General features: G+C 41.1%; 1 protein-coding gene and 1 pseudogene across 1 annotated transcript; one reads left to right on the top strand and one right to left on the bottom strand.

Annotated features, from left to right (window-relative positions):
- Positions 1-552: 552 nt before the first annotated feature.
- Positions 553-19408, bottom strand: LOC115687318 (uncharacterized; annotated as a pseudogene).
- Positions 13024-16115, top strand: LOC115664389 (disease resistance protein RPM1-like). Its single transcript, XM_030586326.2, has one exon. The coding sequence runs from the start codon at positions 13158-13160 to the stop codon at positions 16011-16013; it is 2856 nt and encodes a 951-aa protein (XP_030442186.2). The 5' UTR covers positions 13024-13157; the 3' UTR covers positions 16014-16115.
- Positions 19409-24084: the final 4676 nt, after the last annotated feature.

The following is a 24084-nucleotide window of genomic DNA, read 5'->3' as shown; positions in this document are numbered from 1 at the left end:
AATCTAAAAGTTCAGATTAGAAAAGTTGCAATTATTCAAATGAAGGGAATGCTGATTGCCACAAAAGCTAAATTCAAATTTATTAGTTATCTTTGCAATGAAGAGTAAAAGGGTTGTTTTAATCTTGTGCATCGCAAAGGTCTTCTATTGTTTTGGATCATTCAATTTTGAGTCGTCTCTTCCCGTGGATTTCAATTACAACACTCAATCATGCAAATTCATTGCGTGTTCTTTCAATTCATGCTTTGTTTCACACAACATATATCAAGATTGGGATTTCTCTTTCTTTTTCTCTTTCTTTTTTTTTTTTTATAGTTTTTGCCATATTTCAGTGTGAATATATGTTCTTCTACAAAATTGAATAGAGGACATTTTATGAAAGACAGAACCGGCAGGAGGGGAAATAATTGCTGGCGAGACGCGGCGAAACTGAGACGCAATCGTGGGGAGGAATTTCAAGGCTTTTATTTTTTTGGGTGATTGTCGTGTTCATGGTGGGCATCAGATTGGATGATGATGAATCGATGATGTGCTTCTTTCTTCATCTTTAAATAAGATGTACATTGATTTTGGTTCTTTCAAAACTGACTGGCAGCAGCTCGTGCACCAGCTATGGCGGCACTGAGACTCGATGATTTCCGCGGTTCACTTTGTTTAGATTCAGACACATCTAGTAATAGGGAACCTAGCTTCAATGAAAAATGATCGCGTGGATTTGGAAGCGGAAACTTCACTAGCAGTGGACTTTCCACTTTAGTAAGCCCCCTGACTGCAGCTTCGTATATCTGTGAAAAGTTCTTTTTTCAGCATATGTGCAATGTCCTGCATAAGATGATAATTTATGTAGCCAAATCCTCTACCTTCTTTTCCAAGTTGTAGATCTTCTGGTACCCTCGCATCTCAAATGGAATGACTACTTCCTGTATTACTTAAAAATATATCAACAAAGTCGAATCAGGGTGGGAAATTACATAAATGGTGAACAAACATATGTGAGAACAACGTACCGATTACGTATAAGAAAGATTTACACATCTGTGGCTGTTCAGAAAGCCAGCAATAATCTTTTCGTGCTTCCAGCCTCACCTGTAAATTACAAATGTTTACAATCAGATAGGTAATCAAGAAACAAAGCAAGCAAAAGATCAGCGTATCCCACCCCTTCAGGTACCCCATTCCAGCAAGCTAGTTCTTCAGCTCGGACACAGCCAACCACTTCGACACACCCTTTTTCATAGGCAAAACATTCCAATTATCAATACATTTGTCCGAAAAAGACGACCACCCGTTCTATGATGCAGAATCTACGGTTAGAAACTTTGCCCAACAAAGAGCTTAGATAAAACAGAAATTCATACGGGTAAAATGGAGCAATAAAAGCAAACCATATCTACACTTTTTTCTATCAAGACATACATAAAACTACTATTTATCTAGGAAATCCATCAGAAGATGATTTAAATTTTCAAGAACTTGTAAATAGGAGGCTTAAGTGCTCTTTCAAAAAAAAAAAAAAGAAAGTCCAAGTATGCTAGTTGCAGCATGGATAGCTCTCCCAATGAATACCTAGTAGTCTTGAGACGGGATAGTGCTCAGGGAACTTAATTTCAGTAATCCCATTCACCGCATAAATCTCCCTGTAGAACTCCTCCATGGCTTTGATCGTGGATTCATCTGGAACTTTACTGGCGGCATGGATCCAAAGGCGGCCTTCACAAATGATGTGCTATATAGTCAGAGATCCTCGAAAAGGAAAAGGAGAAGGAAAGGTAAAAAAGCTATTCAAAACTTCTTCAACAAAATGTCAACGGTATTTGCTAGATCCCAGCTTTGCCCATAGACTTTCTGAACTTCGATCCTCAAAGTTTAACATAATGTTTGTCAACAAAGATTTAATTATATGTGCTGAGAGTAACATTCTAACTTTCCCAAGACTATCTTAATGCACGTGCAAAATGTTTGTACTCTTTACTTCCCCGGACAGTATGTGCTAGCTAAAAAAGTTGAGCCACATCATTCCATTCAGTTACACAAATTTTCAGAAACAGTAAGTCATCCCTCATCAACTTCTAACACAGTTGATGTGCACTTGCTTGTGATGAGAACTTTTATGTTCCAACATTTTCAATAAATACACGACCTCGTTCGCATCAGTCCACATATTGGTTTCAAATTTGTTCTTGCTGTTATTTCTCCGCAATCCAACCAGGCAGTTTTCTATAAACTTGTGAAGCCTAATGAAAACATCGGTGCCGCACAAACTGGTCAGCGAAGTCAAGCACAGATTTTGCGCCCCAACAAAATGCCCTCCTCTCTTTCTCAAGTGCTATGAGCAAACAATGTTCGATTTCAGTAGTTAACCGTTTCTCCCTTCCATTCTCTGCAGGTTCTCTCACCATTCACTTAATCCTTTGAACTCCACAATCCACGAACAGAACTTGGTCATAGAAAACGAAACAATCACTGAAAACTTCAAGAACCCAGATAGGAAAACACCGCGAACAGATCAAATCAGTAGCTCAAAGGGCTCCACGAACAAATTCACTCCTTTCTCGTTTCAGACCACGCAACACCAGAAAAAACAAAAAAGTTGGAACTTGGGCGCGAAATTAGAAGTATGAAAGGGAGTCCCAGAACCGAACCTCGAATTGGGGCCGGCCAAGACCTGCCCTCGATGCGCTTGATCCCGTGCACGAGCAAAGAAGCCCAGGGCTGGTGCATCGTCAGGCCCGGGTTCCGGTAATTCCCCTGGTTCCGACGCTGCATAGCTGTTCTGCTTCGTCTTTCGACAAAACAAAATTCTGGGTTTTTCTCGGGGCTGCGCGATTTTCTCGAGAATCCCAAGGAAAGATTTCTGGGCGAACTTTCTGCGACGAGCCGCTAAATTGTACGTTCGGTGTTTTGGTTTTTTTTCTCCTTGTCTTAATTGGTGAATCTCTGTTTGCCTCCCAATCGCAAAAAAATATTAAAAATTAAATAAAAGACCCCGACGTTGAAGAATCAATGAACACAGAATAGATGGTAAAATCGCCTAAGCACCCATTTCATGTCTTATTTCTTGAAATTCAAGACTTCAAGTTTCGACCCACTTAATCATTCTCAAATTTACTCTTGATAGTGTGGCAAAATGAAAAAACAATCCTAGAAGCAATTGGGCCACACAGTAAAATTTAACATACCTACATAAATGTGGTTTATTTTACTGCGAAGTGGATGATCTTGCGCTCTACAAATATAGTATAAGCTAAATTATTCAGAGAGTCCATTTCATCTAAATTGTCCTAAATTTCCTATCTCGAAGCTCCTTAATAGCCCCACAAGATTTGGGTTTGAAAAGGGCATACAACTCCTCAATTCTACTCCAAGCTTGTTGAGAAATTTTACTAGGAAAGACTACCATGGTGGTTGGTTTGGTGATATAGGGCTTATTCTCAAATAGCTTGGAGTCATTATAGATACGAGTTCGAATTCTTTGGTCGCTCCTCAACTTCGGAAAGCCTAAACAATCCTAGAAGCAGTTGGGCGACACAGTAAAATTTAACATTCCTGCAGAAAATGTGGTTTATTTTACTGTAAAGTGGATGATCTCGCGCTCTACAAATATAGTATAAGCTAAATTATTCAGCGAGTCGATTTCACCGAAATTGTCCTAAATTTCCTATCTCGAAGCTCCTTAATAGCCCCACAAGATTTGGGTTTGAAAAGGGCATACAACTCCATAATTCTACTCCAAGCTCGTTGAGAAATTTTATTAGGAAAGACTACCATGGTGGTTGGTTTGGTGATATAGGGCTTATTCTCAAATAGTTTGGAGTCATTATAGATACGGGTTCGAAATCTTTGGTCGCTCCTCAACTTCGGAAAGCCTTAGTTCGCTTGCAATGTAGGTCCAACCATGCTATGACATAAGATAATGTTGGGTGTTACTGCTATTAGCACCGTGGTGAATCGACGGTAATGGACCTGCTCAAATGAGCAATAGCTATGGCTTCGTTGCGAATGTAGAACTCCTATTATAAATCAGCTATATAGATCAGCATGATGAATGGCTATGATCATGCTTATTAATATTTATGATTACATTGATCTACATAGATCGAGTCTATTTAAGAACTTTCGGGTTATGCAATATTGGAAGAGTGTGCCTGGTGTAGAGGTGGGACCACCAAACTATCTTGTCTCAGCAAAATCAGCTTTACTATTTGTTTGGTAAAGAAGAAAAAAAAATGCACCTCCCATTTTTTATGTTCGAAAGTTTAAACAACTGATTTACTAAGAAATGTGTTCCAAGGACCTTTGGCGGTCTAAAAAATCACTGAATAGACCAATTTTGTGAACCGGTCTCAGTACATTTAAGTATTTCTTCAGTCAAATTTATGGTAATTAAGGGAAACGAAACTTGTTTAGATAACATAAACTTTGACATTATATTCGAATGATATCTTGATTTAATTTCTGCAAGGTCGAACGAAATCCTAAATGACCCGACCAAGACAAAATTAAGTTTATGGACCGGGCACACTAAATAAAAACATCATTGGCTTGATTTAAGCTCTTTTATATGTTGTCAACACTACTAGTCTTTCCTAGTTCCTATGTATCAACGATACAACTTTGATTTTGGTGAGTATCGAACGTTAGAATTGTTGCGTGGTGTAAGATTTAGGTTCCCATTCGACCCCCCAACATAAACCGATTTGCTTTTCATTTTTTTCCCGAGTTCTTGATACCAAATGCCAACCTCTCATAGGTAATGCAAATAATTTGACTCAATCAAGTACTTCCGATCAACCTTTTCGAAGAAATTTACCAAAAAGTCCTAAATTTATTATACAGATGTTCATTCAGTTCTAAATCTTTCAATTTCGTCAACTTAGTTCAAAACTTTTTCATAATTTGCCAATATAGTCTTTCCCATCAAAATTGATCAGAAATCGCTAACGTGGATGCCAGCCGTTCCACGTGGCACTACTAGTAGTTGACGTGGACAATTTTTTTATCATTTTTTTGAATTATTTTTCTTTATCTTTTTTCTTTTTTTCCTTCTTCCTCCACTGATCGCTGGGCTTCGGCTATGGTGAGATCCGACGAGGGCGAGCCTCGCCAGCCCTCGTTTGTGGTTAGTCGCCGGTTTATCATCAAGCTGTAGCGACCGCCGAAGGAAGATGGAAAAAAAAAAGAATGTCATGTCAATAACAACTGTGCCACGTAGGACGGCTAGCCGACTAGTGTCCATATTAGCAATTTTGGGCTAAAATTGGTCGCAATGACTATATTGATAAATCGTCAAAAGGTTTATGACTAAATTAGTCAAATTGAATTGACATCTATACAGTAGGTTTAGGATTTTTTTTTGGTAATTGTCCCCCCTCCTCGTGCATGTCTCTCCGTTGATCTTCCCTCCTTACATGAAATAAACTCAGTTAATCGAACACATATTGCTAATTTGCATTTTTTATTTATATATATCCTATCCTAACTACTATTTAAAGAAGTGGAACATTATATCTGCTAGCTATATGCATAAAAGTACAGGCAACACTCTAAAATGGGTCACATGGTTCGTTAGTGGCTCGCTTGATGATTCATGGGCTACTTCTACTTGCCATGTTCATGGGCAGAGCCTCTCCAAGAGAAGCTCCTGCTGGGGACATCAATGCAATTTGCAGAAAGAGTTTCCTTTGTGGGTTTATACGTGCTCAGGCATGCCATGATAAGGGTCACTGGAAGGTAGTCACCGCCTCCGCCGATGGTCAGCCCTACCAATAGATACAAGAACATCACGTATTCGCCACCACCATCGTCACTTTAAGCAAATGGCTCGCACCACTGTCTTGAAAACTACTCATTCAATCAATTAAGACTATGACCAATTGTCTTCCTCGTGTGTGTTTGGGTGTGTGGCGTGGAACTCTTCCAAATTAATTGGCGAGCCAATACAAAAAATAGACCCGACCACATATCACAATGGCATCGGGTTCTGTTGAATCGATCCATTTGCGATATCTCCACCTACCGCCATTATGAGCAGGTGTTTTGTAATACGTCTAAGTCAGTAGGTCGTGTGAAATTCATTGTGATCCACAAGTTCTTGTGGTGCAGATCTCAGAAAATAGTACCTCAGTGGGATGGGCATTATAATGAGCTCGAATAGTCATCGTAAACTAGAATGCCTCTGTGGTTCTCTTTATTTTGGTTGGAACTCCTACGGCGATCAGGAGAATTACCAATTACCAATCCGTACGAGATCACTACCGCGGCTCTATGCTCATAAATTTTCCTTGTAAGATATTTTGTGTAGTGTCCATTGGTGACTGGGTTGTGAGTTGACCAGTCACGAGTAGCAAATTGCCAAGTCCATGAATGACCAATTGCTGTTGTCGGCAGGAATCATCAATGCTGCAGTGCATTCATAGCCACGGGGGCCGAACGAAATGCAGCCGGCTTTACTTGGCCGTTGGCTTAGGTAGCGAATTTATTGTTGTACCATCAGAGTGGAGAAGTCATACGAAGACGTCGCCGAATAGATAAGCTCAACGCTCATTTGGATGTTCATTCAAAGGACCGTTGGCTTAGGTAGCGAATTTATTGTTGTATCATCAGAGTGGAGAAGTCATACAAAGACTTCGCCGAACAGATGAGCTCAACGCTCATTTGGATGTTCATTCAATGGACCGTTGGTTTAGGTAGCGAATTTATTGTTGTACCATCAGAGTGGAGAAGTCATACGAAGACTTCGCCAAATAGATGAGCTCAACGTCCATTTGGATGTTCATTCAAAGGATTCTATCTTTTGGTCTCAGATGGTGGCAGCAAACTGCTATACCCTATTTCCTTCTGGGCCTGAGTTTTGATCTCTTGAGATTAGTGAGCCAGAGGAATGGCAGAATCCGCAGTGTCCTTTCTTCAAGGTCGAACTAAATCCTAAATGACCTGACTAAGACAAAATTAAGTTTACGGACCGGCCACGCCAAATGAAAACATCATCGGTTTGATTTAAGACCTTTTATGTGTTGTCCCCACTATTAGTCTTTCCTAGTTCCTACGTATGAACAAATACAACTTTGGTTTTGGTGAGTATTGAAAGTTGAAATTATTGTTTGGTGTTATATTTAGGTTCCAATTCGAGCCCCCATCATAAACCGATTTGGTTTTTTCATTTTTTTCCGTAGTTCTTGATACCAAATGCCAACCTCTCATGGGTAATGTAAAAAATTTTACTCGATCAAGTACTCTCTATCAACCCTTTCGAAAAAAATTACCGAAATAAAAAAAGAATAGAAATCTATTTAGTAACATCAGTTAGTTTTTTTTGTTCCCCGGAGCAGAAAAGTGGTCAGGGAATAGATTTGTAACAGAAATAAGAAGTAAAAAAAATCTACTTTTCTGTTTTTGGAATAAAAAGAGAAACAATAGAGAAACAATATCAACTCTTTCTCTTTCACAAGATATTCTCATACTAAACCCTAAACCCTAAAATCCTAAACCCTAACCCCAAAACCTTAAACCTCAATACCCAAACCCTAAAACCCATAGCACTAAAATCAAAAGCCCGAAACTCTAAACCCTAAAATACCAAACTCAAACCCTAAACCTTCTAAATCTCAAATCCTAAACCCTAAAATCCCAACCGAAATCCCGAAACACTAAACCCTAAACCCCAAAACTACAAACCCGAAACCGTAAAACTTAAACCCTAAAATTGTAATTCCAAACCCTGAATCCTAAAATGCAAAATCGCAAAGCCCTGAACCCTAAACCATAAACCCCAAACCCTATACCCTAAATCCAAAACCCCAATATCCAAAACCCGAATACTTAAAACCCTAAACCCCAAACTCGAAACTCAAAATCCGAAACTCTAAAACCTAAACCCCAAAATCCAAAACCTAAAACTCAAAACCCAAAACCTCAAAATTGAAATCATAAAACCCTAACCCCTAACCACAAATCCTAAAATCCTAAAATCCTACATCCTAAATTGTAATTTCTTCAACTACCACTCAGTATTTGCTTTGTCTATAAGGAGTAATTTTCTTTATGATTGTATTAAGGTCATCCAATTCTATATCATAATATATTCTTATTTTATTTCTAATCCAATTTTATCCAAACATGAATCGTTAAGTCTCCACCGACAATTTTATAATTAAATGAAAAAATTAGGAGTAGAAATTTTTAGTGTCCTACCAAACACATTTTTGCTCTTTTTTCTACTCTAGGAATAGAAATTTTGAGCAGTTACTAAACGTGTTTTTTTGCTCAAAAACTCATCTAGGGAATAGCAATAAAAAAACTATTTCTGAACAGAAATTGTTTCTGGGAGCAAAAACTTTACTAAAGAAACCCTAATTCAGTCCTCAACCTTTCAATTTGTCTAATTTAGTCTTAAATCTTTTAACAATTTGCCAATATAGTCTTTTCCATCAAAATTGATCAGAGATCGCTAACGTGGATGTTGGCCGTCCTACATAACACTGCCGTTAGTCTATGTGGACCATTTTTTTACATTTTTTTATAATTTTTTGCTTTCTTTTTCTTTTTTTTCTTTCTTTTTTATTTTTTATCCTTCTTCCTCCGCCGACCGCTCGGCTTTGGCGATGGTGAGATCCGACAAGGTCGAGCCTCGCCAACCCTTGCCTGTGGCTGGTCGCCGGTTTATCATCAAGCCTTAGCCACCGTCGAAGGAAGATGGAAAAAAAGAAAAATAGAATGTCACGTCAATAACAACTGTGCCACATAGGACGACTAGTTAGCTAGTGTCCACATTACCAATTTTCGGCTAAAATTGGTCAGAAGGACTATTAGCAAATTGTCATAAGGTTTATGATTAAATTAACCAAATTGAAAGATTTAGAATTAAATTGACATATGTGCAATAGGTTTAGGATTTTTTGGTAACTGTCCCACCTCCTTGTTTATGTCTCTCCGTTGATCTTCCCTCCTTACGTGTAATAAACTAAATTAATCGAACACATATTGCTAATTTGCCATTTTATTTACTGCTATATAAAGAAGTGGAACATTATATCTGCTAGCTCTATTCATAAAACTGTGGGCAACGGTCTAAAATGGATCACATGGTTCGTCAATGGCTCGCTTGATGATTCATGGGCTACTTCTACTTCCCATGTTCATGGGAAAAGCCTCTCCAAGAGAAGCTCCGGGTGGGGCATCAATGCAATCTGCAGAAAGAGTTTCCTTTGCGGGTTTATACGAGCTCAAGCGTGCCGTGATCAGGGTCACTACGAGGTAGCCACCGTCTTCGCCAATGGTCAGCCCTACCAATAGATACAAGAACATCACGTATTCGCCACCACCACCTTCACTTTAAGCAGATGGCTCGCACTGTGGTCATGAAAACTACTCATTCAATCAATTAAGACAATGTCCAATTGTCTTCCTCGTGTGTGTGGCATGGAACTCTTCCAAATTAATTAGCGGGCCAACTGAAAAAACAGACCCGACCACATATCACAGTGGCATTAGGTTTGGTCGAATCGATCCATTTGCGATATCTCCACCTATAGCCATTATGTACAGGTGTTTTGTAATGCGTCTAATTTAGTAGGTCTTGTGTGAAACTCATTGCAATCCGCAAGTTCTTGTGGTGCATATTTCATAAAATAGTACCTCAGTGGGATGGGCATCATAATGAGCAGAAATAGTCCTCCCTATAAACTAGAATGCCTCAGCGTTTCTCCTTATTTTTGTTGGAACTCCTACGATTACTAGGAGAATTACCACTTACCAATCCGTACGAGGTTACTACCACGGCTGTATGCTCATAAATTTACCTTGTGAGATATTTTGTGTCGAACCACTGGGGTTTGCTCCAATGGCCACCCTTCCTACATGAGAAGGGGGAGGTAGGGAGTTCGAATCTCCACCTTCTCAAGGGGGGCTAGGGGTGGGGACGTGTAGTTTCAGATATGGGTTTCGACTCTCACGTACTGTAAGAGGCAGAGCAAAAGTCAGAGAGTGAGTTGAGAGTTAGAATAGGACAGATAAAAAAAAAAAGATATTTTGTGTCGCGTCCATTGTTGACTGGGTTGTGAGTTGACCAGTCACGAGTAGCAAATTGCCAAGTCCATGAATGACCAATTGCTGTTGTCGGCAGGAATCATAAATGCTGCAGTGCGGTCATAGCCTCGGGGCCGCATGAAATGCAGCCGGCTTTACTTGGCCGTTGGCTTAGGTAGCGAATTTATTGTTGTACCATCAGAGTGGAGAAGTCATACGAAGACTTCGTCGAATAGATGAGCTCAACGCTCATTTGGATGTTCATTCAAAGGACCGTTGGCTTAGGTAGCGAATTTATTATTGTACCATCAGAGTAGAGAAGTCATACGAAGACTTCGCCAAATAGATGAGCTCAACGCCCATTTGAATGTTCATTCAAAGGATTCTTTCTTTTGGTCTCAGATGGTGGCAGCAAACTGCTATACCTTATTTCCTTCTAGGCCTGAGTTTTGATCTCTTGAGATTAGTGAGCCAGAGGAATGGCAGAATCCGCAGTGTCCTTTCTGCAAGGTCGAACTAAATCCTAAATGACCTGACTAAGACAAAATTGAAATAAACTCAGTTAATCGAACACATATTGCTAATTTGCATTTTTTATTTATATATATCCTATCCTAACTACTATTTAAAGAAGTGGAACATTATATCTGCTAGCTATATGCATACAAGTACAGGCAACACTCTAAAATGGGTCACATGGTTCGTTAGTGGCTCGCTTGATGATTCATGGGCTACTTCTACTTGCCATGTTCATGGGCAAAGCCTCTCCAAGAGAAGCTCCTGCTGGGGACATCAATGCAATCTGTAGAAAGAGTTTCCTTTGTGGGTTTATACGTGCTCAGGCATGCCATGATAAGGGTCACTGGAAGGTAGTCACCGCCTCCGCCGATGGTCAGCCCTACCAATAGATACAAGAACATCGCGTATTCGCCACCACCATCGTCACTTTAAGCAGATGGCTCGCACCACTGTCTTGAAAACTACTCATTCAATCAATTAAGACTATGACCAATTGTCTTCCTCGTGTGTGTTTGGGTGTGTGGCGTGGAACTCTTCCAAATTAATTGGCGAGCCAATACAAAAATAGACCCGACCACATATCACAATGGCATCGGGTTCTGTTGAATCGATCCATTTGCGATATCTCCACCTACCGCCATTATGAGCAGGTGTTTTGTAATACGTCTAAGTCAGTAGGTCGTGTGAAATTCATTGTGATCCACAAGTTCTTGTGGTGCAGATCTCAGAAAATAGTACCTCAGTGGGATGGGCATTATAATGAGCTCGAATAGTCATCGTAAACTAGAATGCCTCAGTGGTTCTCTTTATTTTGGTTGGAACTCCTACGGCGATCAGGAGAATTACCAATTACCAATCCGTACGAGATCACTACCGCGGCTCTATGCTCATAAATTTTCCTTGTAAGATATTTTGTGTAGTGTCCATTGGTGACTGGGTTGTGAGTTGACCAGTCACGAGTAGCAAATTGCCAAGTCCATGAATGACCAATTGCTGTTGTCGGCAGGAATCATCAATGCTGCAGTGCATTCATAGCCACGGGGGCCGAACGAAATGCAGCCGGCTTTACTTGGCCATTGGCTTAGGTAGCGAATTTATTGTTGTACCATCAGAGTGGAGAAGTCATACGAAGACGTCGCCGAATAGATAAGCTCAACGCTCATTTGGATGTTCATTCAAAGGACCGTTGGCTTAGGTAGCGAATTTATTGTTGTACCATCAGAGTGGAGAAGTCATACAAAGACTTCGCCGAATCTGCTAGCTCTATTCATAAAACTGTGGGCAACGGTCTAAAATGGATCACATAGTTCGTCAATGGCTCGCTTGATGATTCATGGGCTACTTCTACTTCCCATGTTCATGGGAAAAGCCTCTCCAAGAGAAGCTCCGGGTGGGGCATCAATGCAATCTGCAAAAAGAGTTTCCTTTGCGGGTTTATACGAGCTCAAGCGTGCCGTGATCAGGGTCACTGGAAGGTAGTCACCGCCTCCGCCGATGGTCAGCCCTACCAATAGATACAAGAACATCACGTATTCGCCACCACCACCTTCACTTTAAGCAGATGGCTCGCGCCATGGTCATGAAAACTACTCATTCAATCAATTAAGACAATGTCCAATTGTCTTCCTCGTGTGTGTGGCATGGAACTCTTTCAAATTAATTAGCGGGCCAACTGAAAAAATAGACCCGACCACATATCACAGTGGCATTAGGTTTGGTCGAATCGATCCATTTGCGATATCTCCACCTATAGCCATTATGTACAGGTGTTTTGTAATGCGTCTAATTCAGTAGGTCTTGTGTGAAACTCATTGCAATCCACAAGTTCTTGTGGTGCAGATTTCATAAAATAGTACCTCAGTGGGATGGGCATCATAATGAGCAGAAATAGTCCTCCCCGTAAGCTAGAATGCCTCAGCGTTTCTCCTTATTTTTGTTGGAACTCCTATGATTACTAGGAGAATTACCACTTACCAATCCGTACGTGGTTACTGCCACGGCTGTATGCTCATAAATTTACCTTGTGAGATATTTTGTGTCAAACCACTGGGGTTTGCTCCAATGGCCACCCTTCCTACATGGGAATGGGGAGGTAAGGAGTTCGAATCCCCACCTTCTCAAGGGGGGGCTAGGGGTGGGGACGTGTAGTTTCAGATATGGGTTTCGACTCCCACGCAATGCAAGAGGCAGGGCAAAAGTCAGAGAGTGAGTTGAGAGTTAGAATAGGACAGATAAAAAAAAAGATATTTTGTGTCGCGGCCATTGTTGACTGGGTTGTGAGTTGACCAGTCACGAGTAGCAAATTGCCAAGTCCATGAATGGCCAATTGCTGTTGTCAGTAGGAATCATCAATGCAACGGTGCAGTCGCTGCCACTGGGGCCGAACGAAATGCAGCCGGCTTTACTTGGCTGTTGGCTTAGGTAGCGAATTTATTGTTGTACCATCAGAGTGGAGAATTTATACGAAGACTTCGCCGAATACATGAGCTCAATGCCCATTTGGATGTTAATTCAAAGGATTCTTTCTTTTGGTCTCAGACGGTGCTAGCAAACTGCTATACCCTATTTCCTTCTGGGCCTGAGTTTTGATCTCTGGAGATCAGTGAGCTAGAGGAATGGCAGAATCCGCAGTGTCCTTTTTGGTTGAGAAGCTTGGTACGTTAGCTGAGAAAGAGGTGAAACTGTTGAAAGGGGTACGTGGAGAAATTGAACTCATCAGAGTTGAATTTGAGAGCATGAAGGCCTTTCTAGAACGTGCCGAGTTGTCGCAAGAAGATGACCTTGAGTTGAAGGTGTGGGTGAAACAGGTCAGAGAGGTTGCATACGATATGGAGGATATTCTGGATGAATTCATGCTCAACTTGGCAAGAGATCACGGACGTGGGTTCATGAGGTACTTTCACAAGATCAAGTCATCCATACATAACTTGAAAGCACGCCATCATATCTCCTCCAAGATAGCTGATATCAAGTCAAGAGTCAACAAGATCGCCGAAGTGCATCAGCGATACAATTTCAAGTCATATTGCACAGAACAAAGTGCGAGTGCATCCACCAGAGGCACCTCATGGCACGATCTCAGGGAGGATGCTTTTCTACTCGAGGAAGGTGAACTGGTGGGGATTGACGAGCCGAGAGAAGAGCTCGTTAAGTGGCTTGTTGACAGAGAACCCGGACTTGAAGTTTTATCAATCTTTGGGATGGGGGGTTTGGGGAAGACCACTTTGGCAAAAAGAGTCTACGACAATCACCAAGTAAAAGCATACTTCCAAAGCCATGCATGGATCACTGTCTCACAGTCTTATGAGATTGAGGATATTTTGAGGGACATGGTTGAACAACTTCATGAAGAAATTAAGCAACCGGTCCCTCAAGGAATGGAATCCATGAATAGAATGAGGCTCATGCAAATAGTGAAAAACTTTCTACAGCAAAAGAGGTACGTCATTATTCTAGATGATGTATGGAACTCGAAAGCACTAGAAGGTATAAAAAATGCAATGCCTAATAGCAGTTTCTGTAGCCGAATAATAATCACCACCCGCATGGCTGACGTTGCTACTGTATTCAACCAATCAAAAGTTTATAAACTCAAGCCCCTGTCTGCAGAAGAATCATGGTCTTTATTTTGCAAGAAAGCCTTCCGTGGGAATCCCTGTCCTCCTTACCTAGAACACCTTTCTCAACAGATTTTGAAAAAATGTGAAGGTTTGCCACTTGCCATAGTGGCAATTGGCGGTCTTCTCTTCGCAAAAGATGTTCAAGAATGGGAGATGATTTCTCGCAGCCTTGCTGCAGAACTAGAAAGCAATGACAAGATGCACAATTTCAGGAAAATTCTCAGCTTGAGCTACAATGATTTGCATTATAACTTGAAAAGCTGCTTTTTGTACTTGGGAGTATTTCCAGAGGATCACGTGATTGAGTGTATGAGACTCATCCGTCTGTGGATTGCAGAAGGATTTGTTGAGAAAAGAGAAGGGATGTCACAAGAGGAGGTTGCTGAAAGATACCTGAAGGAGCTTATAAACAGAAGTTTGGTGCAAATCGCAGAAACAATTTCACGCGGAAGGCTAAGACGTTGTAGGGTACATGACCTAATGCGGGAAACTATCCTTTCTAAGTTAAGGGATGAAAACTTTGTTTCGTTCGCATCTGAGCAGAAAAAAGAATTGGACGAAAGGGTCCGGCGTTTGTCAGTCCAAAACACCTGCAACAACGCATTGAACCAGCTAAATCTCCCTCGCCTACGCTCTCTGCTCATTTTTGGGTTACGAAAATTGTCAACCTCAGATGAGCAATTCTTCCCAAGTGGCTCTAAGCTGCTCAGGGTGTTAGATCTGAGAGGTTCATCCCTTCACAAGTTCCCCCAACAAATACTAGTTATGTTCCACTTGAAGTATCTAAGTTTGAGAGGGACCCACGTGTGCATCATTCCTAGGTCAATTGGGAAACTACAAAATCTGGAGACTCTGGATCTTAAACAGACATTAGTCTCTAAGCTGCCTGTGGAGATAACCAAGCTCAAGAAATTACAGTATCTTCTGGTGTACAGGTATACAAAAATGACAAACTTAGGTTTTGTTAAGGGATTTTCAGCTCCCCGGGGCATTGGAGTGCTGGCATCACTGCAAAAATTGACCTGTGTAAAAGCTGGAGGTGGTCGGAGCAAGAATACAATGCAAGAGCTGGGAGAGTTAAGTCAACTAACGAGGCTGGGTGTAATGGACCTGAAGGGAGATGATTCAAAGGAACTATGCCACTCCCTCGTGAAGATGACCATCCTTCGAACACTTAGTGTGACAGCAAAAAGTGAGTCTGAAGTTATTGATTTAGATTTTCTATCTTCACCTCCCTCACTCCTTCGGACTCTAAATATCCAAGGATGTCTAAAGAAGCTGCCTCATTGGCTTCCTCTGTTGAACAATCTGGCCAAAATGAGTTTGTCATGGACCAGATTGGAATCTAGCCCCCTAATTGCTCTCCAGAATTTGCCCAATCTCGTGGTGCTTCATCTGAGTAGTGCCTTTAATGGGGAAACATTGGTTTTTGGAGATAGAGGGTTCCCAAAGCTCAAGACCTTGTACCTCTCCGATCTAGAAAATCTGAGACTTCTGTTGATGAATGATCATGCAATGCTTTGCCTTCAGAGTCTCTTTATTGGCGGATGCAGGCACTTGGACTGGAAATCATTAATGGTTGTCATCCGTGGCCTTGTGAACCTCAAGCATCTCCAATTCAGTGACATGCCAGAAGAATTTGCTCTTGCGTTCTATCCGGACAACAGTAGCAGAATGACGGAGGGTATTCTGCAAGAGTGCTTTGAGGAGTTGATGGAACGCAACCCAGAAGTTTACTTCATCTGGAGGAAAGAGAATCACTGGGAGCGGCATGATCTTAGCCTCGATTCCTATAATATCATCCAGGGTAGGGTGATGAGCCGCGTCGAGGTTCATCCTCAAGTTTCGTAGATCATAGTGATATATTGGCCCCAGCCAGTCCCCCCTTGGTCCATCATTGATCATCACAAGAAAGAAGATCCTCCGGTGTTTTTATAATTCTTCTATAATCAATAGTTTTATCTGGACCTATCAATACTTTTATCTTCGAATTTACTACCCTCAGATCCCCGAGTGCTATCTTCTTGTGGTCCTTGTCATCGTCGTCTTTTTAGTGATCATTACATGTATTTCTTATTTATGTGCAGTTATTGTATTAATTTTGATCTGTTTTAGTCAATATGGAGGTAAAAGAGTGATTTGACTATAAAAATTGAGAAGAATTACAATTTTCCCCTTGAAAAATCGCATGTTGGGCACGTGCAAACGGAACAATAGACGGACGATTGACAGATGTAACAAAATGAAAGTTCAGCATGGTTTTGACTAACAGTCAAAAGTTCGCTGCCAAACGTGTGGGATTTTGTGTTATTTCTCCTAAACTCATATGCATTACTTCTCATTCTTTCTAATACTTAGATAAAATTGATCTATGCCACACATTACAGATTAATGAATATCAAAATAATAAATGTACCCAAAAGTTTGGTACGGGATAAATCTGTGAAACATATTGTTGGACTTGCAAAATACAGACATGCCAAGTAGAGGTGAGCAAGACGGAACGACCAAACCGGGAACCGCCCGGACTAGACTGAACCAGATGGTTGGGTCGAGTTCCTAATTCCTCTTGCTCTCCTCTTATTTAGTTATTTATTTATTTTTTAAATGTAAACCTAATAATCTAAAACCCCTCACGCATGCCTCCTCTTGCTCTCCTGTTTCGGTCTATCCAAATTCGCCCATGACGTTCATGCCTCCTCTTTAGCTGAACTCACATTGAGGCACATTTGACCAAATTATGCATTCAATTAGATTAAATTTATTTATTAGAATGTAGTTCATATACAAGTGATGTAGGAAAGATACTTGTTTATGAGGGAAATCTATTTGGGTAACGTGAGATTTCGTTTTATACCATTTTCAAAGTATTAATAGTGAGATGAGAATATGGTGGTTATGTAATGGACAGCCTTGTTTACTTCAGGTGTGAAATTTCACTACAAAAAAAAAAAAAGACCGGTTCCAACGAACCGCCAGGGAACCGGACCAGACCGTTCTAGTCCAGTCCAATTCCGAAAACTGAGAATCGGTCCCTTTGGTCCGGTTCCCAGTTCTTGGGTGGGATCGGACCTGACCGGGAACCGATCACCCTTAATGCCAAGGATTGATATAAAACACATTACACAAAATCTTCACATTAGGCAATCTAAAAGTTCAGATTAGAAAAGTTACAATTATTCAAATGAAGGGAATGCTGATAGCCACGGGCAGTGGACTTTCCACTTTAGTAAGCCCTTTCTGGCTGCAGCTTCGTATATCTGTGAAAAGTTCATTTGTCAGCATATGTGCAATGTCGTGCATAAGATGATAATTTACGTAGCCAAATCCTTTACCTTATTTTCTAAGTTGTAAATCTTCTGGTACCCTCGCATCTCAAAAGGAATGACTAATTTCTGTATTACTTAAAATATATCAGCAAAGTCGAATCAGTGTGGGAAAAACATAAATCGTGAACAAACATATGTGAGAGCAAAGTACCGATTGCGTATAGGACAGATTTACACACCTGTGGCTGTTCCCAGAGCCAGCAGAAATCTGTTAGTGCTTCCAGCCTTACCTGTAATTACAAAAGTTTACATGTTCAACTTAATTTGTGAAATCAGATAGGTATTCAAGAAACAAAGCAAGCAAAAGATCAGTGTATCCCACCTCTTCAGGCAGCCCATCCCAGCTAGCTAGTTCTTCACCTCGGACACAGCCAACCACTTCGACACACCCTTTTGCACAGGCAAAACATTCCAATTGTCAATACATTTGTCTGAAAAAGACGAACACCCGTTATATGACGCAAAATCTACCGTTAGAAACTTTGCCCAACAAAGAGCTTAGATAAAACGAAATTCATGCAGGTGAAAAGGAGTGATCCGTGCACCCATATATCTACACTTTTTTCTATCAAGACATACATAAGCTGCTATTTCTTTGGGAAATCCATCAGAAGATGATGTGAATTTTCTAGAACTTGTAAATAGGAGGCTCAAGTGCTCTTTCATAAAAAAGAAAGTCCAAGTATGCTAGTTGCAGCATGGATAGCTCTCCCTTTCAATACCTAGTAGTCTTGAGACGGGATAGTGCTCAGGAACTTAATTTCAGTAATCCCATTCACCGCATAAATCTCCCTGTAGAACTCCTCCATGGCTTTGATCGTGGATTCATCTGGAACTTTGCTGGTGGCGTGGATCCAAAGGCGCCCTTCATAAATGATGTGCTTTACAGTCAGAGATCCTCGAAAAGGAAAAGGAAAGGAAATGGAAAAGGATATTGAAAACTTTTTCAACAAGACATCGACAAGACACGCTGGATCCCAGCTTTGTGCATAGACTTTCTGAACTTCCATACTCAAAAGTTTTACACGATGTTTGTCAACAAAGATTGATTATATGAGCTGAGAGTAGTATTCTCATTTCCCATGGCTATCTTAGTGCACGTGCAAAATGTTTGTACTCTTTACTTCCCCGGACAGTATGTGCTAGGTATTGAAGTTGCGCCACATCATTCCATTCTCAGTTACACAAACATTCAGCAACAGTATGTCATCCCTTATCAACTTCTAACACAGTCAATGTGCACTTGCTTGTGATATAAACTTTTATGTTCCAACATTTTCAATAAATACACAACCTCGTTCGGATCGGTCCACACGTTGGTTTTCAATTTTGTTCTCGCTGTTATTTCTCTGCAATCCAATCGGACAGTTTTCGATAAACTTGTGAGGCATGAAAACACGGGTGCTGCACAAACTGGTCAGCGAAAGCCAAACACGGATTTTGCACCGAAGAAAAGGCTCTCCTCTCTTTCTCAAGTGCTATGAGCAAACAATGTTCAATTTCAGTAGTTAACCTGTTCTCCCTTCCAGTCTCTGCAGGTTCTCTCACCATTCCCTTCATCCTTTGAACTCCACAATCCACATGCAGAACATGGTCATAGAAAACGAAACAATCACTGAAGACTTCAAGAACCCAGATAGGAAAACACCGCGAACAGATCAAATAAGTAGCTGAAAGGGCTCCACGAACAAATTCACTCCTTTCTCGTTTCAGACTATGTAACACCAAAAAAACAAAAAAGTTGGAACTTGGGCGCGAAATTAGAAGTATGAAAAAGAGTCCCAAAACCGAACCTCGAATTGGGGCAGGCCAAGACCTGCCCTGGATGCGCTTGATCCCGAACACGAGCAAAGAAGCCCATGGCTGGTGCATCGTCAGGCCCGGGTTCCGGTAATTCCCCTGGTTCCGACGCTGCATGTCGTCTTTCGACAGAACAAGATTCTGGGTTTTTCTCGGGGCTGCGCGATTTTCTCGAGAATCCGAAGGAAAGATTTCTGGCCGCCGGGAAAGAAGCCGGGCGAACTTTCTGCGACGAGCTGCTGATTTCTACGTTCGGTGTTTTGGTTTTCTTTCTCCTTGTCTTAATTGGTGAATCTCTGTTTGCTTCCCAATCGCCAAGATATATTAAAAATTTAAAAAAATTCCGACGCTGAAGAAACCATGGATCCAGAACAGATGGTAAAATCGCCTAAGCACCCATTTCATGTCTCGTTTCTTGAAATTCTAGACTTAAAGTTTCGACCCACTTAATCATTCTCAAATTTAGTCTGGATAGCGTGACAAAATGAAGAGATAATCTTAAAAGCAAGTAGACAACATGGCGAATTTAACATTCATATAGAAATGCGGCATATTTTACTGCGAAATTGATGATCTCGAGCTTGACAAATATAATATAAGATAAATTATTCAGAGTCAATTTCACCAAAACTATCCTAAAGTTCCTATCTCGATGCTCCTTGATAGCCCAATAAAATTTGGGTTTTAGAAGGCCATACAACTCCACAATTTTCCTCCAAGCTTGTTGAGAAATTTGACGAGGAAAGACTACCACGACGGTTGGTTCAGTGACGAGGTGCTTATTATTCTAGATCCGAGTTCAAATTCCTCGGTCGCTCCTCGACTTTAGAAAGTCTTAGTATATTCACCTGGAACATAAGTCCAGCCATGCAGTGGCATAAGATAATGCTGAGTGTTACTCCTATTAGCACCGTGGTGAATTGATAGTAATGGACTGGCTTAAATGAGGAGTAGCCATGCCTCCGTTGTGGGTGTAGAACTCCTATAATAAGTCAGCTATATAGATCAATATGATGAATGGCCAAGATCATGTCGGTGAATGGTTATAATCATATTGATCTACATAAATTGAGTCTATTTAAGAACCTTTTCGTTATACAATAATGGAAACAAATCTAAAGTGTGCCCGGTGTAAAGGTTGGACCACCAAACTATCTTTTCTTAGCAAAATCAGGATACTGTTTGTTTGGTAAAGAAGGAAAAAAATGCACCTCCCATTTTCTATGCTCGGATGCTTAAAAACTGATTTATTAAGAAATGTGTTTCAAGGACCTTTAGCAGTCTAAAAAATCGCTGAACAGATCAATTGTATAGATCAATCTTAATAAATCTAGCATTTTTCAGACCATAATATGGTAATTAAGGGAAAACGAAACCGATCTTCACAACATAAACTTTGGTGTTGTATTCGGTTGATATATTGATTTAAATTTTGCAAGGTCAAACTAAATTTTAAATGACCCGACTAAGACAAAATTTAACAGGCCGGACAGACACACCAAATAAAAACATCATCATTAAGCTCTTTTATATGTTGTCCACACAATTAGCCTTTTCCTTGTTACTCTGTATCAACAATATAACGTTGGTTTTGGAGAGTATGAACGTTATAATTGTTGTGAGGTGTTAGATTAATGTTCACATTGCAAACCCTAGACATGAGCTGATTTCATTTTTCATATTTTTATTTTTATTTCCGAGTAATTGATACCAAATGCCGACCATTCCGAGGTAATGCAATTAATTTTACTCAATAAAGTACTCTCGATCAAATAAAATTAAAGCTGCTCTAGAGACCGAGTCTAACTGTAAGGGACATCACTTCCTTCGGAGGTTATTGTTGCGATGTCCCAGGCTCATCGCCGTCCCGTTTCTTTTATCTCGTTAACATGCACATGCGGAAAACGTGTACAAACAAACTTTCAGACAACACAACAAACAAGCAGCTATGTAAACACCATACTGAACACACTACTTTCATATTGACTCACTACATTTACAAGCCCCTTTTTTCTACGGGCACTTCTTGTTTACATTATTTTCCTATCCAAAAACGTAGGCCAGGGGATTCCTATCTCTTTTAGCAAGGCTACAACTCCAAAGTTGGTACACCATCACGAAGAGGAGGTGAGACGTCCATACCTACAAGTTTGAAAGACAACAGAGTGAGTCGGAAACTCAGTAAGTAAAATCACTTATCCTGAGTTGGGAGGACGTCTCGTCGTCAAATCCAGCATGCGAACATCACTTGCACCATAGCATCGATGGCAGATCAATAGTAATACTATTGCTGTACCTCAACTATATGCATGTGATCAATTCCGGCTTACCATCAAAGCACGATTTACCTTCAGCTTATCAACAATCTTAACAACGACACACATCAATATGCATCAAAGGTTCATTAATCGTCTCACACAGTTCTTCCCATACTTTCAGGGGCTTCTAGCCTTAGGCTAGGCATCCGGAATCTACCGAGCATCCCATACTCTTAGGGGCTTGTAGCTTCAAGCTGGTCATCTAGAATTCACCAGGCATCCCATACTCTCAGGGGCTTCCAGCTTCAAGCTGAGCATCCGAAATCCATCGGGCAACATCCCCAAAATTCATTGGCGACGGCTATTTCCTTTATGTGACCACACAACAAGCATTCATGCAAATCGGATTCTTATCTTTGTTTCTTAGCCAATGCAAACAAAGGCCGAAGGCGTGCTCATACGAGGGTGTGTGTGTCATGGCCCTCACTATTTAGTATGCTGGGAATAATCCTTGATTCATGACTCGAACCGAACGCCTAGCGCCGATCCCCGCACCGAGCAAGACTTGGAACCGGCATGCCTCAATGCCAACCAAGGCCTTACGGCTTGGTTATCTTGCCTTAATGTTGATTCCAAGCCGAGCGAACCTCGACCTTGTCCCGGGGCGTGAACACACTCAAACATGCAAGACATGAACAAACCATAGCAAATCAATCACGTTCATGGCTTTCACGGGTGAGCACATAACTAAACTCGACGACGTAACCTATCGCCCTAGCCAAGAGTTAGGAATTCTACTTACCTAGAGATGAATTAGAGAAGCTTTGTCAAGAAATGGCCTAAAAGGAGGAGGTGGCGTGCAAGGAAGGTGAAGGTGAAAAAGTGAGCCAAAGTGTGGAATTGAAAGACGGGGTGCTTTTATTTATAGGCTCTATCCTCATCATTCCTTGTCCGAGTGGTACAATAGGTTTTCTTGAAGTGGCAAGCCTACTAGAATGAGATAGCTAGTCTATTGGATGAGTGGCAAGCCTACTAAGGAGTGGTGACATGTCTATTGGGATGGTGTGGCATGCCTAAGTCTTTGGGGGAATGATGGAAGCCGATATGTGCCATTCTAATTGGTATACTTAGGTCATGAGTCACTTACTTCTTCTCCAAGCCAAATCTTAGGCCATCATAACCAAATCTTTATAAGGCCACCTAAGCCATGAATCACTTGTTTCTCCTTCAAGCCAAATCTTAGGCCATCATTATCAAATTTTCATAAGGCAACCTAAGCCATGAATCACTTACTTCTCCTTCAAGCCAAATCTTAGACCATCATTACCAAATCTTCATAATGCCACATAAGATGATAATTCATCCCTTACATTTATTGGCCAATGTTCTAGAGTCTTCTATTATGTCTCTTTTCAAAGGTTATAGCAAACATGAAAATTAGGCCATTGGAAGCGCTAACTTAGTCGGATATGAGTTTCTCATGTTTATCCATGATCGATCGTGCCAACCAAACGGAGGTTAGTAGCCTAATCACCCTCGGATGAGGCGGGTCAGGGTCAAACTTTCCTAACAAGGCTCAGTCGGTGGCCCATCATGTGGGCTTCGTGGCCGACACTGGCGGGGCGCAGGGCTGGGCTGACCAGGCACATGGCCCATGCCTGTCCTAGCTCGTGGCCCTACAACAGTGTCCACGGGCTGGCCAGGCACATGGCTGGTGTGACATCCTCAAATTTCGACCCTATTCAAGATTTAATGAAGTGATTATTCATCGATGTACTGTTAGTAAATCTCGCTCTGAATTGATCACTCATGAGAGACTAATCATTAGGGAAAGGCTATTAAGGAATTAAGTACGCATGACTTGAGAACTCGATCACAGATTGACAATTCGACCATAAGGATTGACGAGGGACAATTTTGAGCCATTATAGACCGATCAAGGAACGGTTATAGAATGTTTCGCCAATAATATACAATCGGATCGTGGATGATTCTACCTGACCATTGTATGGATTGCAAACGACCCAAAACCAATTCCTAACGATTGTGTACTTCGGAACTAGTGATTGACCCCTTGCAATTACATGACAACCGAGATTATCCATGGTTCGAGAAAACTTAAACGTGGATTGATATTAAGTCAACCACGGGTCGAATACGCGTAACTCTTAAAAGCCGCCCGTTAGTTTGAAATATACTAAAATCGCAATCGATCGATTTTGACCATGAAATAGAGTCCGAAATTGGGTGTTGATCTTTCGAGGATTTCAAGACTAAACTATTGGACGTCGCCTCGTTAATCCTCCGATTTATCAGTTTGCTCGGAATTCTCGGAAAAGGATTAACGGGCAGAAAATTTGGAGCCCACGAGGAGTGGGCCAGACAAAGGCATATTGGGCCTCAAGCCCAATGTGGTTCGGCCATTTGGGCGCAGGACAAGCCCAAGTGGGCCCAATGAAGCCCACTAAGCCCATTTTCTATTTTCAAGCCCAAGTTTGAGCCCGATAGCATTTTCAATCCATTCCTTATCCGTTT

The sequence above is a fragment of the Syzygium oleosum genome, unplaced genomic scaffold (genome assembly GCF_021117445.2).
Source record: "Syzygium oleosum isolate NSW1041296 unplaced genomic scaffold, Sole_v2.1 Sole_v2.57, whole genome shotgun sequence".
Taxonomy (NCBI): Eukaryota; Viridiplantae; Streptophyta; class Magnoliopsida; order Myrtales; family Myrtaceae; genus Syzygium; species Syzygium oleosum.
The sequence above is the reverse complement of the archived record's forward strand: the minus strand, read 5'-3'. Positions and strand labels throughout refer to the sequence as shown.